At 33.3% G+C, this 17,389-nt stretch overlaps 1 protein-coding gene across 1 annotated transcript; it reads right to left on the bottom strand.

The window, feature by feature from the left end:
* Positions 1–661: 661 nt before the first annotated feature.
* Positions 662–15,933, bottom strand: TDO2 (tryptophan 2,3-dioxygenase). Its single transcript, XM_045552164.1, has 12 exons — positions 15,839–15,933; positions 15,507–15,612; positions 14,453–14,543; positions 12,873–12,943; positions 11,666–11,793; positions 10,137–10,323; positions 8,871–8,978; positions 6,101–6,212; positions 4,852–4,909; positions 3,590–3,669; positions 2,823–2,913; positions 662–1,238 (listed from the first exon to the last, which is right to left on the bottom strand). Exons 1-12 carry the CDS (start codon positions 15,871–15,873, stop codon positions 1,085–1,087), a joined length of 1,221 nt encoding a protein of 406 aa, XP_045408120.1. The 5' UTR covers positions 15,874–15,933; the 3' UTR covers positions 662–1,084.
* Between the last annotated feature and the right edge of the window lie 1,456 nt (positions 15,934–17,389).

Genomic DNA, 17,389 nt, shown 5'->3' with positions numbered 1-17,389 from the left:
ACTCAAGGTCAAGGTTAATGTTTATTTTAGATTCCTTTGATAACATTGTATACTCCCTCCCATAAGAGAAATTTAAGTTTTGCCAATATCCTGGCTATGCTAGAAAAAGAAGACTAAAACTATGTCTGAACTAAACTCTTAGTCTAGTACTTTTTATTAGAAATGAATCGGATGGCTGTTTAGTCTGTTTACCTCCCCTTTCTTCTGGAAAGAGCATTCTTCTTTGAGGGAACTATTACTTGTTCCTATCTCAATTCTGTGAGGCATTAGAGTTTACTCTGCTTCCGGCCCACAGGCATGGGAGCTGGGGTAAAGAGAACCTTTGCCCTTTTGTGAGCCCACAGGTGCTGGAAGCTGGGACCCAGCCTAAGGAAAAAGCTGTTCTACAACATGAAAGAATAAAGCCAACACCTAGAGAGAAGAGATGAGACATAAAGGATCTTCAAAGTGTTCCAAGAATACAGTTTTCCAGAACAGGATCCAGTCCCTGTGGCGTCAGAGACCCCAGGCTCCTCTCCTTTAAGGCTTTTGGACAATGCTGCTTTGAATTCTGTGAGCCAGTAATCTTTCAGAAAATCCCCTCTAAGCAAGCTTCAGATGATAGATTTTTATGTTTGATCATCAAGAATCCTAATATATACAAGCAGTGTTTGAAAAACAATACAGGGCAAAAGATTAATTTTTATTATTTGAAACATTTTGTTTGAATAAGTCTTTGCACAGAATGATATATTTTATTGCATAAAATATTTGAAATAGCTGAAGTTTACAAGCTCATAAAATATGAAACAATGAGATAATGATTATATTAAAGATAAATAGCAGACGAAATTGAATTTTTAATAGGAAAACACCTTATGTACAATGTTACAATTTAACTGAATTATGTCTCATCTCAGTGCTTAATCTTATATCATCACAAATATGAGGTAATCAAATTGTTTCCAGAATTGAATCAGAATGCCATGGTGCTGAACTATGTATATACATATATTAGGTTAAGACCGTGTATTCATGAAAGCACATAGAAAATAAAAAATACAGACTGAGAAATCAATATTCTTCATAGATTTTGTAGATGATTTTAATCTGAGTCATCACTGCTGAAGTATGAGCTGTCGATGTATTCAGCCGTGTAGACGAATTTATGAATGATTGGGTTCATCTTCGGGATCCAGTGTCGGGGAACCATATATGTGGAAAGGTTAAATAAATCTACAAATACCTTGTACCTATCACTGGAAAAACACATACATGAAAATGTTTTAGATTTGTTGACATGAAATATTTAAAATTTTCTATCCAAAAATTTTATTTCTCAGATAATTTTTGATAAATAATTATATATATTATAAAATTATAAACTGCATATAGTATATGTTTTACATATATATAAAATATTAGGTATTATGCAGTGTTAGTTTAAGAATGCCTAGTTTTTGTTCCATATCCAAAGTTCATGCCCACAAAACAGTATTATATGTTTGGTTGATCCAGACAGGTGGTCCAGATTAAGACCTAGAGTCTTCCTACTGCCATATTCCTTCATAAAGACAAGGGTGTATTCTCATTTCCTGCTTCTGAAGGATAGCATGCCAAGTAATAAATTTAAAGCCAATAGAGTTCTTAGTTGGTCATTGAAAAATATTTTCCAACTGCAAAGTAGCTGCCCGATAACTGCCATGAAGGGATTAATAAATTGAAATGCTATTTTAGATTCATAATAAATGTCTACAAGAGGGATTTTAATATTAACATTGCTTTTATGTTTGTTAGTCAACTATTTTTCCTTTTGCAGTTAGATAGAGAAAGAACATTTGCCTTTGAAGTCAAATAAATCTAGGTTCAAATCCTGGTTCTGTCACCTACAACCTGGGGACCTTGGACTAGTTGTTTAAATGTCAGTTTCTAACTCTAAAATAAAAGTTGTAATCCTTTCCTCTGGTCAGATCTTTGTGGAGATTAAATGAAATAACGACACACTAGAAATGCTGTTTGTGTTAATTATTCCCACCAACCACTGACGCGTGTGCTCATTTTGTGCAGTCATTGACTGTTTCATGCTTACACACTATCCCCAGGGAAAGTGAAAAATGTATAAAAATGATGAAAATATGAACCTGTTCATTTTAAGAAATGGCCAATCTGGTAGGAATGAAAGCAATGTACTGTCAAGAATTTAGGGGCTAAATTTGAATATTCGATTTATCCCTGAGCTGATTCTTTCCCAAAGGACCAGTTTCCAGGTATATCTATCCACCTATCTGTAGTATTGTGAATATAAAACAGAATAAGAATGTAAATGCCTTAGAAATCTCTCTAGCATGTTCAAAGTCCTCAATAAATGCTAACCTCCTTCCTTGTAAACACTGTGAAAAGGGCACTCTCTAGAATAGATGGAAGTAGTTTTTTGATCTAAAATAGAGTCACATCAGGAAACAAGAAACTATTTTAGCTGTGTCTGGCCAAGAAAATGTAAGCGGAATCAACAATCAAAGTTTTAGTCTGGTCAACACTTGAGGCAGATGAGCAGAAGACTTTTCTGCCTGGATGTAATCCCTGTATCCTCACAAGTCATGCACCCATTGGTATCATGACCCTTCTTATCACAGGATCAAAATGATGAAGTTCCACAATCAAAAAGTTTATACAATTACTTCCAAAGGATCCAACTGGAATATTGTAATCTAACTACAAGTGTGTGATTGGAAGTTCAGACAGGAGCAAGTATCAATGGCTTTTCCTAGATAACACACATGTATATGGGAAAACAAAGAATTGGTCATTGCCATCAAGAAGAAAGGAGAATTTCCCCCACCTACCTCACGGTTGAGCGCAGGTACTGATAGCCCGAGGAACCCCCAGTGCCAGCCTTGCTGCCCAGCATTCTGTGCACCATGCACACGTGGTTATCTAGGCAAACACAGATTTACTCCATGGATATTTTTCTGCCATTAGTTCCATAATGTTCTAAAAACAAGGGTTGGTAATGATTATTGCTTCTGAGAAAAGGCTCACACCTTATCACTTAGCCATATGGAAGGCTCATGTGTGAGAGTCAGATGAAGCCCTGAGGTTGCCTAGCACCCCGCTTGGTGCAGCTACAAGCATTTTACTCTATCCATCATTGCAACTAGCCTGGGAACACAACAGTGACGAGCAGGGCCACAATAAGACTTCTGTGAGCCCTTGCCACTTTTGCCTTTATGGGTTCCTTCTTCCATTAAGAAATAACTATTAAAATTACATTTTAAAAGTGCATTGGCATAAAGGTGAATATATTGTTATTATATATTAAAATATTTCCTTTGACCTAATGTGTATTTTTCCTTCTGATTATAAAGTAAATTAAAACATTTTCATGAGCTTCCAAGAATATTGTGGGCCCTAGACATGGTGTCTGCTGTGCATAGTGGATAAGTTGGCCCTGGGAGACAGTAATTGCCAAGCTGATTTGTATGAAAGAACTCACCCACACACAGAGGAGGGAGGAAGGAAGAGACAGAGGAGGAAGGAGGGCTCAGAGAAGAAAAAGGGTAAAGAAACAGGATGGGGGAGAAGGAGTGCGGGGTGCAAGGGAAGGACTTACATCTCCATTTGGTCATGAGTGTGTCTATGTCCATAAGAGAAGTCAGCAACTGGAAAGGGACCTGGAATCTAGGCTCTTCCCTAAAGGAAAAAAATAATCATAAGAAAAAAAATCTATTCAAGTAAATCTAGTGTGTTAGGAAGAGCATGCATTTTATAATCACTTGGTCCTAAAAACAAAATATCGACTTTGCCTTGTAGGTGCTGTACAGCATTGGATTATTCTCTCAGCCTCAGTTTCTTCATCTCAAAGATGGGGATAAAACTACTCAGCTTGCAATATTTGTTTTAAGTCTAGAAAATTCCATATAATATACATGAAGTAGCCAACCAGAGTCACACTGAACATTGATTTTTATTAAAAGGGATACATATATACTATCTCAGAAGACTTCTAAGGTAACAACAGTCAAAAACTTCTAGACAAAGATATTAAAACACAACAGGAAAAATTGCTATTTATTTCCTCTCGTCTATATGTTTTCATTTTTCATCTAATTCTTCAACATTGTCCGTGCATTTTTTACCTAGGTCACGTAAGTTGACTAGTATACATTTACTTGAGTTTAGGAAACAAGTCAAAATATTTCTTTATGTTGCCATACTGAAGAAATATTTGAGGGGATTTTAAAAATTAAATAAGTACGTGGAAGAAAGATACCCTGTAAACGTAAGTATTTGAATGAAGCCTTTTTGCTAGTGGGATATCCATTATTCCAACACATTTAATTGACGAACCATGAGGATGGGACCTTCATACACATAGAGTAGGAGTGAGTAGACATTTAAAGAATACCTTTAACATTTTATACAGTGAGCTCAATTTTACTTGAAATTGCTGATTAATTACAACACTTTATAAGGTATTTTCATTTTATCTATTCTTTTTACAGGAGTAACCCTACAATATTATTTAATGACAGAATACATTTCATGACTGAGTTTCTCAGATAGTTTAAACTTTGGCCCTTTAGGACGCTTGATGTCACATAATACTTTGTAGAATTTAGTAAAAAAAGGATATTTGATTAAGTTGGTGCCGGGGGGAGGGGGTTGAACTCCAATCAGGGATAAAGTTATCCTCTTGCCTTTTAGAAGTTAACAAATGAAATTGAAAAAATGAAAAAACAAGAGCTCATGAAATTCGGTATTACTTATTTTCTAAGTTTTCTCTAAAATTTAAATTACTACATTAAACTATGATTGCAATTTATAAGCTTTATACTGGATTTAGCCACCTCTCTTCTTCTAATTTCCTTTTACCTATAAAAATATATCATCAGTGCTCCCTGAAGTGCTCTGTATGACAGTCGTCTTTCACCTGCAAAATACATAGCACATTTTAATTTAATAGGCAATTTAGTGTAGTCTTATATTAATTTATTATCATCACCTTAAATATTTAAATGGTTTATATGTGTTTAGAAAATAATGTAAGTTTTAGTTTAAATTTTTTACCTCTTAGCTTGAATTTGGAAACTTATCATTTTATCATTGGATTTTAAAAGGCAAACCCAAAATCTATATACCTTAAATTCTCAAAACCTTTAAATGTCGCGTTGGGAAAATCTGATATTTCTAGGAAATACTTAACTTCCACAATAAAATATATATTTTCAAGTAAAATAATACAATGACTTACTTTCCAAAAAGTTAAACAAGATTCATTCCAAGTGTCATTTGAAAGTAGTTTTCTCTAGTTCACTTAAAATTAGTTTACTTGGCTTTAAGGAAGCACAATTATATAAACTCACACATGTGTGTGCTCAAATGAAAGACTTTCTCTTAGCTGCAGGAAAACGAGATTTTGATATTCTTTACTGAGTTGTTTTTTTTTTTTAAAACTGAGCCTAACAACCTTTAAGCTTATAGAATTTAATATGAGTTTCAAATATGCTATGCTTTGTACTTGCATTATAAAAATTAATTTTTGCTTTTATTCTGCCTATTTCCAAAAAAGCTTTGAGATACTTTTTAATAAAAGTTCTAAGTCAAAATGAACATGAAAGTTTAGTAATGAAGATATTGAATTTAATGGTCAATTAGTTTCAGGAAATAAAGCTCAATATCAATTGTGCTGTAAGTCCTAATGTGTGCTTTTCCTAGTCTGCTTGGGAAACAGTTTCTCTGCCAAGCCACCCTTGCTCTCTCAGTAGTTATTTCTTCTTTTACTTACCCCTACCAGAGTATTTACAATTACAGTGATTTGTCTTCATTTCTGTCCCTATTAGGCTTTGAGCTACTTGAAAAACTATATTCAATTAGTTATGGTATCCCTCATATCTGGCACATACTATCTGAGTTTTTTCTAATATATTTGAAATAATCTAGGCACAGAAACCTGTTAAGATAGGGTTATCATAGATACCATTTACCCAATTCTTGTTTCTGTGAGTAGAATATCAATTTTCATTCTTTTCCCCCAAGTAAGGCTTGGTAGTCTTATAAAATTATATTTTAATCATATACTCATACATTCCAGGAAAAGGATCCTTAGAAGAAAAATATCTACCTTTACTAAGGAGATGTTCATGACGCTTCTCATCAAATAAGGAAAGTAGCACCTCTTTGTGTTTCTGAAATTCAGCCATTTGTTCCTCTTTTTCTTCTGACTCTTCCTTAGCCTTTAGGAAAAATACTGCATTAATATTCCCAAGGGAAAAAATAGATTCCTACTTCAGAAAACTTTGCATATGAGAGACTAGACTCATAATTGCATAAAGGAAGTACTTGGAATATTTACCGTATCATCTAACATTACAATTTGGAAATTTTATCTTAAGAGAAGGAATCTTCCACACAATTGCTGGTTCTATCCTTTTAGTTAAGTTTAAGTGATTCATTAATCTCAAATATTCTTTTCATAAATATCACAAGGTATGGACCCAAATGGGGAAAATTGAAGGTAACTACAGGAGGTTAATAATATCTACTTTTAAACAGCAACTGTTTAACACAAGAAGTAAAGTCATTCCACTTATGAAGAGTTAAGAATTCCTAGTCAGAAGAACTATTAACTCTATTGAAATTCTATATTCAGTATTCCATTCTGTAAATACAATTTCTTAGATGTTTTTCACTCTTATATTTTATTCATTTGCTATCTACTGATTAGTTTAAGAAAATTCTTATTTTTCTGCCTACCACATATGTTCTATTTACAACTCAATTAATTTAGCTGGAGCAAATTAGTTAACCCAATTATTTTTAATTCATCAGAACAACCACAGTGTGGAGTAAAAACTGTACACATATTATTTCTAATTAATTCAATAAATGTCATGATAAGCTGGTAGAGATAAAATTGTGAGCAAAATAAGACATTGAATAAATAATCACTCAAGAATTAAATTGCAATCATGGAAGATGCTATACAGGAGCAGTGTTGGTGCCTTAATAACTTACAATAATAAGGAGGTTACAAAAGACCTTCCTAAAGAATTTTTTCTTGAGCCATGATCTGAAAAATGGGAAGAAGTTACCTGGAGAAGAACATTCTAAACCCAGAGAGAACACATCGAAAGACACTTTGGTAATAAATTAAAAGAACTGAACTTAGCTCATAAAAGAAACTTACTATAGTTGGACCATTTGAGATCATGAAAGGCCTTATAGACCATGTTAAGGTTTTTATATCAATTCTAAAAGCAATGGGATGACATCAAAAGGCTTTAAGGAAAAGAGAGATGTGATCAGATTTGCATTTTGAAAAAATAACTCAGACTGCGGTGTGGAGAATAAATTGGAGAGATGGATAGGACAGTTCAGAGACTATTACTGTAGTCGAGGTGAAAAACAATGGCAGTGTGTACTTGAATGGCGGTGGCAGATTAAAGGGAGATATTTGAGAGCTATTTATAAGGTAAAATTGGTAGGATGTAATGATAGTTTGAAGGAGGGGGTTGAGGAAGAGGAAGATCCCAAGAATCACTGATAGGTGTCTGACTTGACTTGGCAAACTAGATCGTTTATAGGAGAAAAACTTCTTTAACTCAGAGAAGACAATGTTAATACGAGAGTGGACGGAAGAAGAAATTTTCTAGGTTTGATTTTGCTGGTGTGTTTTTGAGAGGAGGAAATAGCAATCAAGTAAGTTGCTAAATGTATGGTCTGAAATCTAAGGAGATATCTAAAATAGAGATAAATGTTTGAGAATTGTTGGTGACTAAGTAGATATTGAAGCAGTTAGTATAAATGACATCATTTAATGAAAGAGAATAGAGATAAAACAGAAAGGATCTAAGCCAAGGCATTGTGAAACCCCACCATTTACTGGTCTAAGAGAAAAATAAGAGCAAGTAAAGGAGAGAGAGCAACAAGGGCCAGAGAATTAGATGCAGAGGTAATGGTGGTCTCCAATTCATAGGGAAAAGAATGCTCAAGAAAGGGTAAGTCGTAGTCATTAGCATTCAATGCTGCTGGGAAGTCAAGTAAAATTAAGATTAAAAAATGGCCATTGGATTGATGTATATGGAGGCTGTTTGTGAATCATGGTGCAAAAAAACGGGTTGGAGTAAGTTGAGGATTAGATGGGAGATAAATAATTATTCTAACTACCATTCTAAGTGCTTTACAAATATTCACTTAATTTCATGTTCATAATAATCCTATGACATGAAATACTCTTATTTTTCTATTTTACCAATGATGAAAGTGAGTCAAGGAGAGTCTAAGTGACTTCTCCACCATCACACAGTTGGAATCAGAGCCCAAGCAGTGTGACTACGAAGTCCATGCTTTTCACACTACCTGATATGGTCTCTCGAGATACAGAATTTAAACAACTCTTTCAAGAACTTTTGTCATGAACAGAGGATGAGACCTATAACTTGAGAGAAATGAGCAATCTATAATATTTCTTTTAAGTGAGAGAAAATTGACATTGTCTGAGAGCCAATAGAAAGGACACAGCAAATATACAAGAGCAAAATGAAAGTTATCTGGCTAAATATATTTTGTTAATTCGTCCTTTGTGTGCCTAGTTCTGTCTATAATTGGTTATAATATGGAATTTTCAAGAGAAAGGAAAATGTCTATTAATCTCAGCTGTTTATCATAGATAAAAATCTTGTTTACAATGAACACCTTATTTTAGTATAATTTTCATTGCACCTAAAGAAAATTAAATCAATCATGTAATGCATTACAAGAAAATACAATTGTGAAAGAAAAAGAATATAAGGAAAAAGAAAGGTTAAGAAAAAAAGCACTAAATTCTTAGAATAAAATTCCTAAAATTTCTTCTGTAAGTACATTTATATTAACTCATGGCATCTACAAACCTGAATCCTTATGAATTCTTCTTCCAGGCCTTTGATGATATTTTTTTCAAACTTTCCCCAGAAGTTAAATCCATGTGGCTCCAAACCTGGTGTTCTTTCCAGCCATGCCTTAAGTAAATATTATTTTTTAAAGTGAGTACATGGTAAACTTTTAAATATGTTAAATACATTGTAACTAACATGTATACATTTGAAACAAGAATTTTTTTCTCTTAAATTTCTTCATTTATGAAATAGTAATCAATATATTTCATCTTGTTAATATTTATGGCAATCATCATTAATAATGCTTACTCTTTATTTCTTAAGAAAAACTTGATTACAGTAATCCTAATTGTTTTGTAGAAATATATGAATATATCTAAACATCATTTTAATGATGTCTTCTGGTTTATTCTCAAAATACTTTATGTCTTACGAGCTGAAGAAATTATGAAGTGTCTAAGATATAATCTCTTGTAAATTCAGAGGCACTATATACTTAGCAACTTTGAAATTAACTAACCCATACAATTATTTTAAGATTTTACAAGACTTTCTAATTTAGAAATAAAACTGAACTCATATACCCCTGTGGTTTCTCATTTAATCTGTATTTAGTTTTGAAATTAACTTTGTGAGTATTTTTCTCCCCATATTTACAAACCATTATATTGCATCACATATAATAAATTAATCTAAATCCACATTTGAAATACCCAGGGGATTAATGAGAGGAATATAATTCAACAAAAGAAAAGTTTAATTTGCTTTCTGAAGGAAATCAAGACAACACAATCTTTAATTATTTACTCATGAAGAAACAAATTAATAATTCCTACTTATAGGAATACTTATAAACCTTTAGGGAATTTGGATATGAAAGGACAAAATTCTAAAGGGGATATTTGTAGTGATTTAGTTTAATTAAGAAAAATAATAAGTGGAAAATTTCAATTACAGAATATTTTAAAGCGTTAAAGCTCATTGAATAACAAATCACATTCAGTCTAAAAATTAGCTAATTAAACATTGCTTAGTAAGAATGTTTAAAAGGATGTTTAATGAGATGATGAAGTTATTAAATATTAACATACAATTGATTATATAAAGATTGCTGAAGTCCTCAAGAGGGTTCTTGATATTTTAACTACTTTAATAAGTTGAATTTACAAATTTAAGTATTTTTATGAATTCTTTCTGTGCTTATTTCCAATGAATGTAACCCAACTTTGACAGGTGATTTAAAATTGATTTAGACTTCAGAAGTTGTGTGTGAGCACACACCTCCACTAGCTGCAGAAGTGTATTTTCCTGCTCAGACTTAAGTAGCAGTTCATTTTCTTCTCCTTTGAAGTTATCACGATAATGTCTTCTGTTGTACGGGACTCTCAAACTCTGAAGAACACCTATTTTGTTTTCTAATAGTCGGAACTGCAGACTCTGGAAGCCTGATGCTGGAGATAAGTACTCTCTAGAATAAAGAGGAGAAGGCAGAGAAGAGAAGAGAAAGGAAGAGATGGGCTGACATTGTAAATGACTGCAATGGTCTCTTCTATTGTAAGGGGCTGTCAGTTTTACTCTCCCAGATGTTGAGAACAGATACACACTACTGTCTTGACATAGACCTATGATTTGACCCTCACTGAAATCAGGAATATGAGCTATTTAAACATCATTGTTGCTTTCAATCAATTTGAAGTTGGAAAGTTTATATAGTTGTGAAATGTCATATATATTTTAACATATTAATATAATATTATATATAATATATTTTGTATATTATACAAATTTACCATAATACATGTTGAACTAATAGCACATATGTATATGTGTATGTTTGTGTGTATATATATATATATATATATACACATATCATATATGTGTAATTGCATGTGTGTAGGTGTACTGAATTTTTTCCTTAAGATAAAGATAGGTGGACATTGGGCAATGTTTTTTATTCCACAGTGCCAAAAGATTCTTTATAAATATTATTTAATCCTCCCATAACTTACATTCCTGGATATTATTAATCTCACTACCTAGCATTATTATAAGCACCTGTGAAATAATGCAAGTAAAACAAATAGGATATTGTCTGTCACAAATAGGCAAGCAAAAAAATGTTACCCACATATTACATTCTGGTAAATGTTCTTCATCTAACTGGTGCTAAGACTTTAACTTTTTAAATTCACCACAAAGGAATTCTACCACTTTTCCTTTGATTGTCAAACATGTTCAAGCCATTGCCTATTACATCATATGATACACTGATAGACGGTTCTTAGGAAAATGTCTTCTCAAATTTTGGTTATATACAATATAAAATATAAATTATATATATACACACTATATTTCCAGACAAAGCCAAATATATATATTATATTTAGAATATATGTAGAAATTTAAAACTAAAATTTATGGTTCAATTTATACTGACACTTTTGACTGGCATGCTTCTTTATATATCACCCCTTTTTCTTTCATTTTTAGTTTTTAATTTTTTAAAAATTAATTACCTGTGGTTTATTAGCTATTCTAGCCATTTTGCTAAGTTGTCTAAAATCTATTTTGGAGGAAAACAGGGCACATAATGATGAATTAAAATTAATTGATCATATTATAGAACAATGAGTGATCAAATGTTTTTAATAACTTCTCAAATACTTTGTGAATGAAGACCCCAAGTCCATATAGTGACAGTGATAGTAAGACAGGCTCATCGTGTCACACAACACACACATTCTCCTTTTACTCCACTAGAATGAGAAAGTAAACCACACTACATTTTTTAAAATATCATAAGTACACACCTGAAGTCATTGAAGTCCAACGCTGTCATCGTGTCTAGAACAGAAAACTGTTGCACCAACAGTTTAAGGATCACTGTCACTCGGTGCATCCGACTAACAACCTTAAGCATATTCCTTTCGTCCCTGACCTGATGGTTAAGAAATAAAATACTAATTAATCAATTCTGAATTCTAGAAGTTACAAAATAGACAAATGGCACTGCATTTCCATTAACTTTACCTGTATTTTAAAAAAGAATATTGGAACTAAAATTTACCATAGTATATGTTGAACTAATAGCAATTCTGAATTTCATACAAGGAATGTCTGCAAAACCAGGATTATTTTGCTTTCTTTAAAAATACAAAATTATGTGGAAGCAAGGTATAAGCAAGTTCTGGAACACAACCCCCACAGATTTCAAAACAAATTTCTCTTTTAGTTTTGCTTTAGAGAAGAAAGGTCAAGGTAACATGGGAATTTCTGGGTGAGGATTGAGCAACACCTGGATAAATTTGCTCTTCACTGGGGGGCCAAAGTTGCCACTGACGTAATTGGGAAGTGTATTCACATACATAAGAAGAGTTCTATCTGTGTCCATGTGCTCTCTTTCCCAACTCCTCTTGGAGCAGAGGCTCAGAGTTGGCGGACAGAAGGCGGATCCTCAGGGAACATGGGGAGAGGAAGCAGAATGGTGGATGGAGAAGGGCAGGTGGAACTTCCGCTGTTGCCTGAAGCTCTGCTCTCCCCTCTTGTCATTCTTTGCCCTCCTGTCCTTTTCTCCCTTCTGCTTGTCCTCCTCATCTTCCTCTTTTTCTTCCTCCGTCTTCTCTTTCTCTAATGCTTCCATCTCTTCCTTTTTTACTTTCCTTATAGCTGATATTTATTAGAAATACAATGCTGATACCTATTCATTAAAGGATCTCTATTAGTTAGACTGGTAACGTACTATAATTTGTAACACTTTTCTTTTGAGGGGAAAAAATGAATTCTACACAAAGGCCTTGAAACTGAAATTTGAAAGGAACCTTAAAGCCATGTGGAGTTCTGGGTTAGTGATCGCACTGGGAAAATATGACTGAACTCCTTGTCTACTCAGAAAATGTTTATTTGTTTTATCATTAACTAATAAGTCCACTATTTGCTGTTAAATTTTTTCTCATTAAAAATATTTTCTATGTTTTTCAAAAATATGCATGAAATTAATATTGTGATATAAAAACTTACATGGCCATTCTGAAAGATCTCTCGAACAGAATCCAATTCCCAAAGGATTTGCTTAAACCAGAGTTCATAAGCTGTAATAAGAAAACCATTGTGGATTGAAAAGTTATGGGCATCTCTTTGTCCATCATTAGATTAAAGACATGGTTAATATATTGAAAGAAAAATGAACATATAACTCTAAAATCAATAAATTTAAATAGGGTTCCCTCTTATGCTAGAAATAAATATTAGTGTTAAAGTTACAATAGCCTCCTTTAATTAAATGCTTTAATATGCCAGGCACACTACCTATATGCTTTACATACATTATTTTTACATTGATTTCTCTCAACAAACATGCTGTTTACTTCTTTTAGGATATAGCACATAACCTGATTCTAACTTTCTATATGAAAGTGGGAGGTATGTGGGGAAGCAGAAGTGATGCCTAAGTTCAACTATAAACTGAGAAATTAATATGTGCTAACCTAAATGAAAGACTGTAGGGTTTAAAGATCTTGAAAATTTAAAGCTAAGTTACTTAAGATGCAATGTTTTGATTGTTTTACTTGTGATAAACCTAGAAACTCATGGGCTCAGGACAAATGGGAAAGTGGCCGGATGTTTGTGGTGGAATGATAGTGGCAAAGTGTCATATTCATCTCACAGCCAATTCCCAGGGGCAACTTGATTCAGCATTGCTCAGTGTACCTTCTTTCAGAATCTCCATTTGAGTCCAGGGCTACTTGTCTATACCTGGTGGTATAAGCCACCAATGAAAATGTAAACATAAAAACAGAGGTAACACATTAAGCCAATTGTTTTTCATCTTAAATTTCTTTCCTCAGAGGAGTTTATTATTTTAGCCAATGAGGGAGGCAAGCACCTTTCTGAGGAAAGAAAACAAAGAATGGGTAGGGAAGGGAAACACGTCTCAACATGGGGCACTGACCAGTGTGGGTTATTGGGCCCTAGTCATTCAGAGGAAAGTATATGGCACTGACAACCTTATAGTAAATATTAATATTTTGGAGACATAAGACTTCTTTAAGATACATATTCATGAAAACTTGCACATAATTTCAGAGTTCAGAGACCTTCTAAACTTCTAAAGTCAAAGAGTCTTAAGCAAAAATCCACCGCCCAGAGGTTAGAAATCTGGAAAGGATAAACATACATTTTAGACAAAAAAATCACATTTTTGTTTAGTACCATATTTTTGTAGGATTATATATATCCACAATAAGTTTTAATGATGTTTTTCTTGGAAAATAGTTTTTTAACGTTTCAAGTTAAGAAATCATAACATCTTAGTTTGCAAATTATTTGTGAAATTATGAGAGACGAAAAGTCGCCTGGGAGTTAAAGACAAAGCTAAAGTTCTACTTGACCCAATTAGCAGTGAAGCAACATAAAGACTGATATCAATCTCTAGAGGGGTGCTATGAGAATTTATCCTGCAGCAAAACATTCTCAGGCATTTCTAACAGAGGTGATTCCCTGACCTTTTACCATTTCATAGTTAAAATACTGTAACTTTCCTCATCACTGATGAGAAATGCCTGTGGAATATTTATTGGCCAACGCTTTGTACAGCTCACCTTGATGAGTTATGATAAAAAGATGTTCATCATGGATTTTATTTCCTTTTATTTCACTTTGAAGTTCTTGTGCATTCAAAACTTTTTCCAACTTTAAATGAAAAATAAAGAGACTGATTTGAAATTGCAGAACTTGGTTTTATTTTTTATCAATTTTAATAAGAAGTAGAATAAAATAATGGAACAGCTTTTCCCAAATCCTAACTTCTCAGAAACCAATCGATTTTCTTTTAAACAATGGATGAATCTCATCATAAGGAGTGAATTGAATTTATGATTTTTATTCTTCTCAGGAAAATTCTGTTTGGTGGGATTTTATCATAAGAAATGCTATTACACTCTTTGGGAAGTCATGTCCTTTTCCCATGAAACGAATAGAACGAAATCTTGAAAACGTGCTGAGCTGACTGTGCATCTGCCATTCTTTCATTCCCCAAAGAAACAACTCTAAGAACATCTTAACATTTTTTATTAGTTCACCCTTGAAACCCATCTATGATGGCATCAAGGTCTCTAATTATTTTGCTTCTTAAAAAAAAAGAAAAGAAAAATAGGTTGAAACTTAGCCTAATCTCCACACACCTCATTTATTAACATCCCTCTTTTACTTACTAATGATTTCATGAAAATTTTCAGTGTGTCTTTAACATTGCACTTCATAACAAGAGATTTAAAAGAGAAATTTTTTAAAGATGCATTTGCAGTGATCTAGGCTGGGGTTTATGTATTGACCATGTTTTATTTATACAAGTTGTGCAATGCCTGCCAGTTCTCTGCAGTGGGCCTTATCATTTATACTGTTCTGCCCAGATTCCGAATCTCTGCTTTTATTGTACCAATGCTAGAAAGCTGAATTTTCTCCCAGGAGTCTCTTGAATTATTCTAACAAAAATTGGAAAAGCATAAATGTTTACGAGTGGTGATAGCCTTAAGTCCAGAAAACTATTGGTGACTGAGGGAAAAAATTCATAAACTAAAAAACATGAAAAAGTCACTTAGCAGAATCTAGTGTCTAACGATGGAAGCTAAACCCTTTAAGGACAATGCCACTTACATGCAGATAGTTCCCATAGATAAGTCCTCCTTTGCTGGCTCTATTCACACCAGCTTGTGATTTGTCTTCTTCACTACCTTCTAGAGATAGCTTTTTAAAATTATATCTGCAGATTTAATAAATAAAAAGAAAAAAATAGAGCTTTAGAAAACACAGTTAACTAGTAATATGAGTGATTAAAATTCTCTTATTGCTAATTTTGTTTGGAGTAGACTGTTAAACAAGAGAATAAAGGTAACAGTTTTCAATGTTGTTTAAATTCAGAAATTAAAAAGCTCATACCTGGTACTTCTAAGAGTCTAAACCCACTTAGAAAAGAGGTAAACACTCACCCGAAATTGTTTCCTAAGAAGGGGCACCCACTCATGGTGAAAGGCACTCTCAGAGAAGCACAGAGGTTTGACTCTAGACAGATGATATCACTGACTTTCCCAGATGTTCTACAGTTGCCTTTTATGTATCCTGCCTACCCTGCTCCAGCCAATCAGTACTCTTGATGGACTCAGCTAGTTTCTCATTTCAGTTGGTACAGAACTGAACCTCTATAAACTTTAAAGTAGATTTATGTCGGGTACGGTCCATTTGCTAAAAGAGTGAGTATTCTGCCAAATCGAATCATACGACTTGCCAAGTTCTGTTTTTATATCCAAAGTAAATCAATAGAGGCCAAGTTTGAAATAATTACATTTAACTATTTAATTCCAAGAAAACTTTTGGCATAGTGTTAGGACATGTAAGGTGATGAGCTTACACAAATATGTGTTTTCTCAGATTTAGATATTTTTACAACTCTTAGGCCAAAAATTAAATTTTATTATCTCTGGGCAACGAAATACACTGTATACCAGAGGCTGGGTACATGCTCAAAGCCCGATTCCATCCATCGTCAGAGTTCTTCTGGCCCATATACCATCTAATAATTAGCAGCAGTTAAGCACCCAACACATTGTACTAGAATTTAAATGAACATTATTTGTTCCTTGTTCAGCAGTGGCTTAAAAATAACAGGGTAGTAGGGATCATTTACATTAGGGTACATTGTCTATAGAGAATTTAAAAACAATAACCATGTGCCCATAATTCTAAACACTATCAGTGATAAAATATTCTTTCTAGAAATATTATTTATTGGTCTCAGTTCTAAAGAATTGCTCTGAGAACTATTGAGCCAGGACAGAAGTTCTATTCACATACCCTTACTACATCACTGCCACTCACTTATTTAACATCTAAATGGTGGATTTTTGATGAATTTACTAAAGTAATTAAAAGTCAGAAACCTCATTTCTTGGCTCTACCAGTAATTGTGTAATATGGAAAAATTGATTTAACTTCTGTACATATCAACTTCATCACCAAAAGAAATGAAAGTGTTTAAATTAATTATAACTCTGAAGACCTGGCTCCACCCTAAAATCTTGATTTTATTACTGTGTAATAAATTATAATGTTAATGAAGTTTTACAGAAGGATAGACAACATGCAAATGCCATATTATAGGAGAACTGAGAAATCATCAAAACTACATTCTTTACCTGTCACATTTCCTTTGGGTTTTTACAGATGACCCTGGATATCACCCACACACTGGACAGGGACGTTATCCTGGGGAGCAGTGAGTCACTGTTCCTTTTCCTACTGTCCTGGCTTAGAGTGTTTAGAAACAGAGAATGCTCAGTCACCCCTTTTTCTTCACTTCGTTGCTCAACTAGGTGTGTTTACAAAGAATGGTGCTAAATACTTTATCCTACTCTCCTTAAGCTTGTTGAGCTGAGAAGTGTTCTTCACTTATGAAGAACAAAATACTAATGAAAGAAATAAGGAAAATATTTTTCCCTATAAATTGAAAATAAACAGATATTTTAGAAACAAAAATGTTTCCC

This window comes from Lemur catta, chromosome 5 (assembly GCF_020740605.2).
Source record: "Lemur catta isolate mLemCat1 chromosome 5, mLemCat1.pri, whole genome shotgun sequence".
In the NCBI taxonomy this organism is placed as follows: Eukaryota; Metazoa; Chordata; class Mammalia; order Primates; family Lemuridae; genus Lemur; species Lemur catta.
Note: the sequence above shows the minus strand (reverse complement) of the source record. Positions and strands in the feature narration are given on the sequence as shown.

Coding starts and splice junctions, on each gene's coding strand:
- TDO2 (XM_045552164.1), bottom strand. CDS start 15,873: ATGAGTGGGTGCCCCTTCTTAGGAAACAATTTCGG. Junction 15,613..15,838: donor TTCTTAGGAAACAATTTCGG/GTGAGTGTTTAC, acceptor TTAAATCTGCAG/ATATAATTTTAAAAAGCTAT. Junction 6,213..8,870: donor AAGAATTCATAAGGATTCAG/GTTTGTAGATGC, acceptor TTTTTCCTAAAG/GCTAAGGAAGAGTCAGAAGA.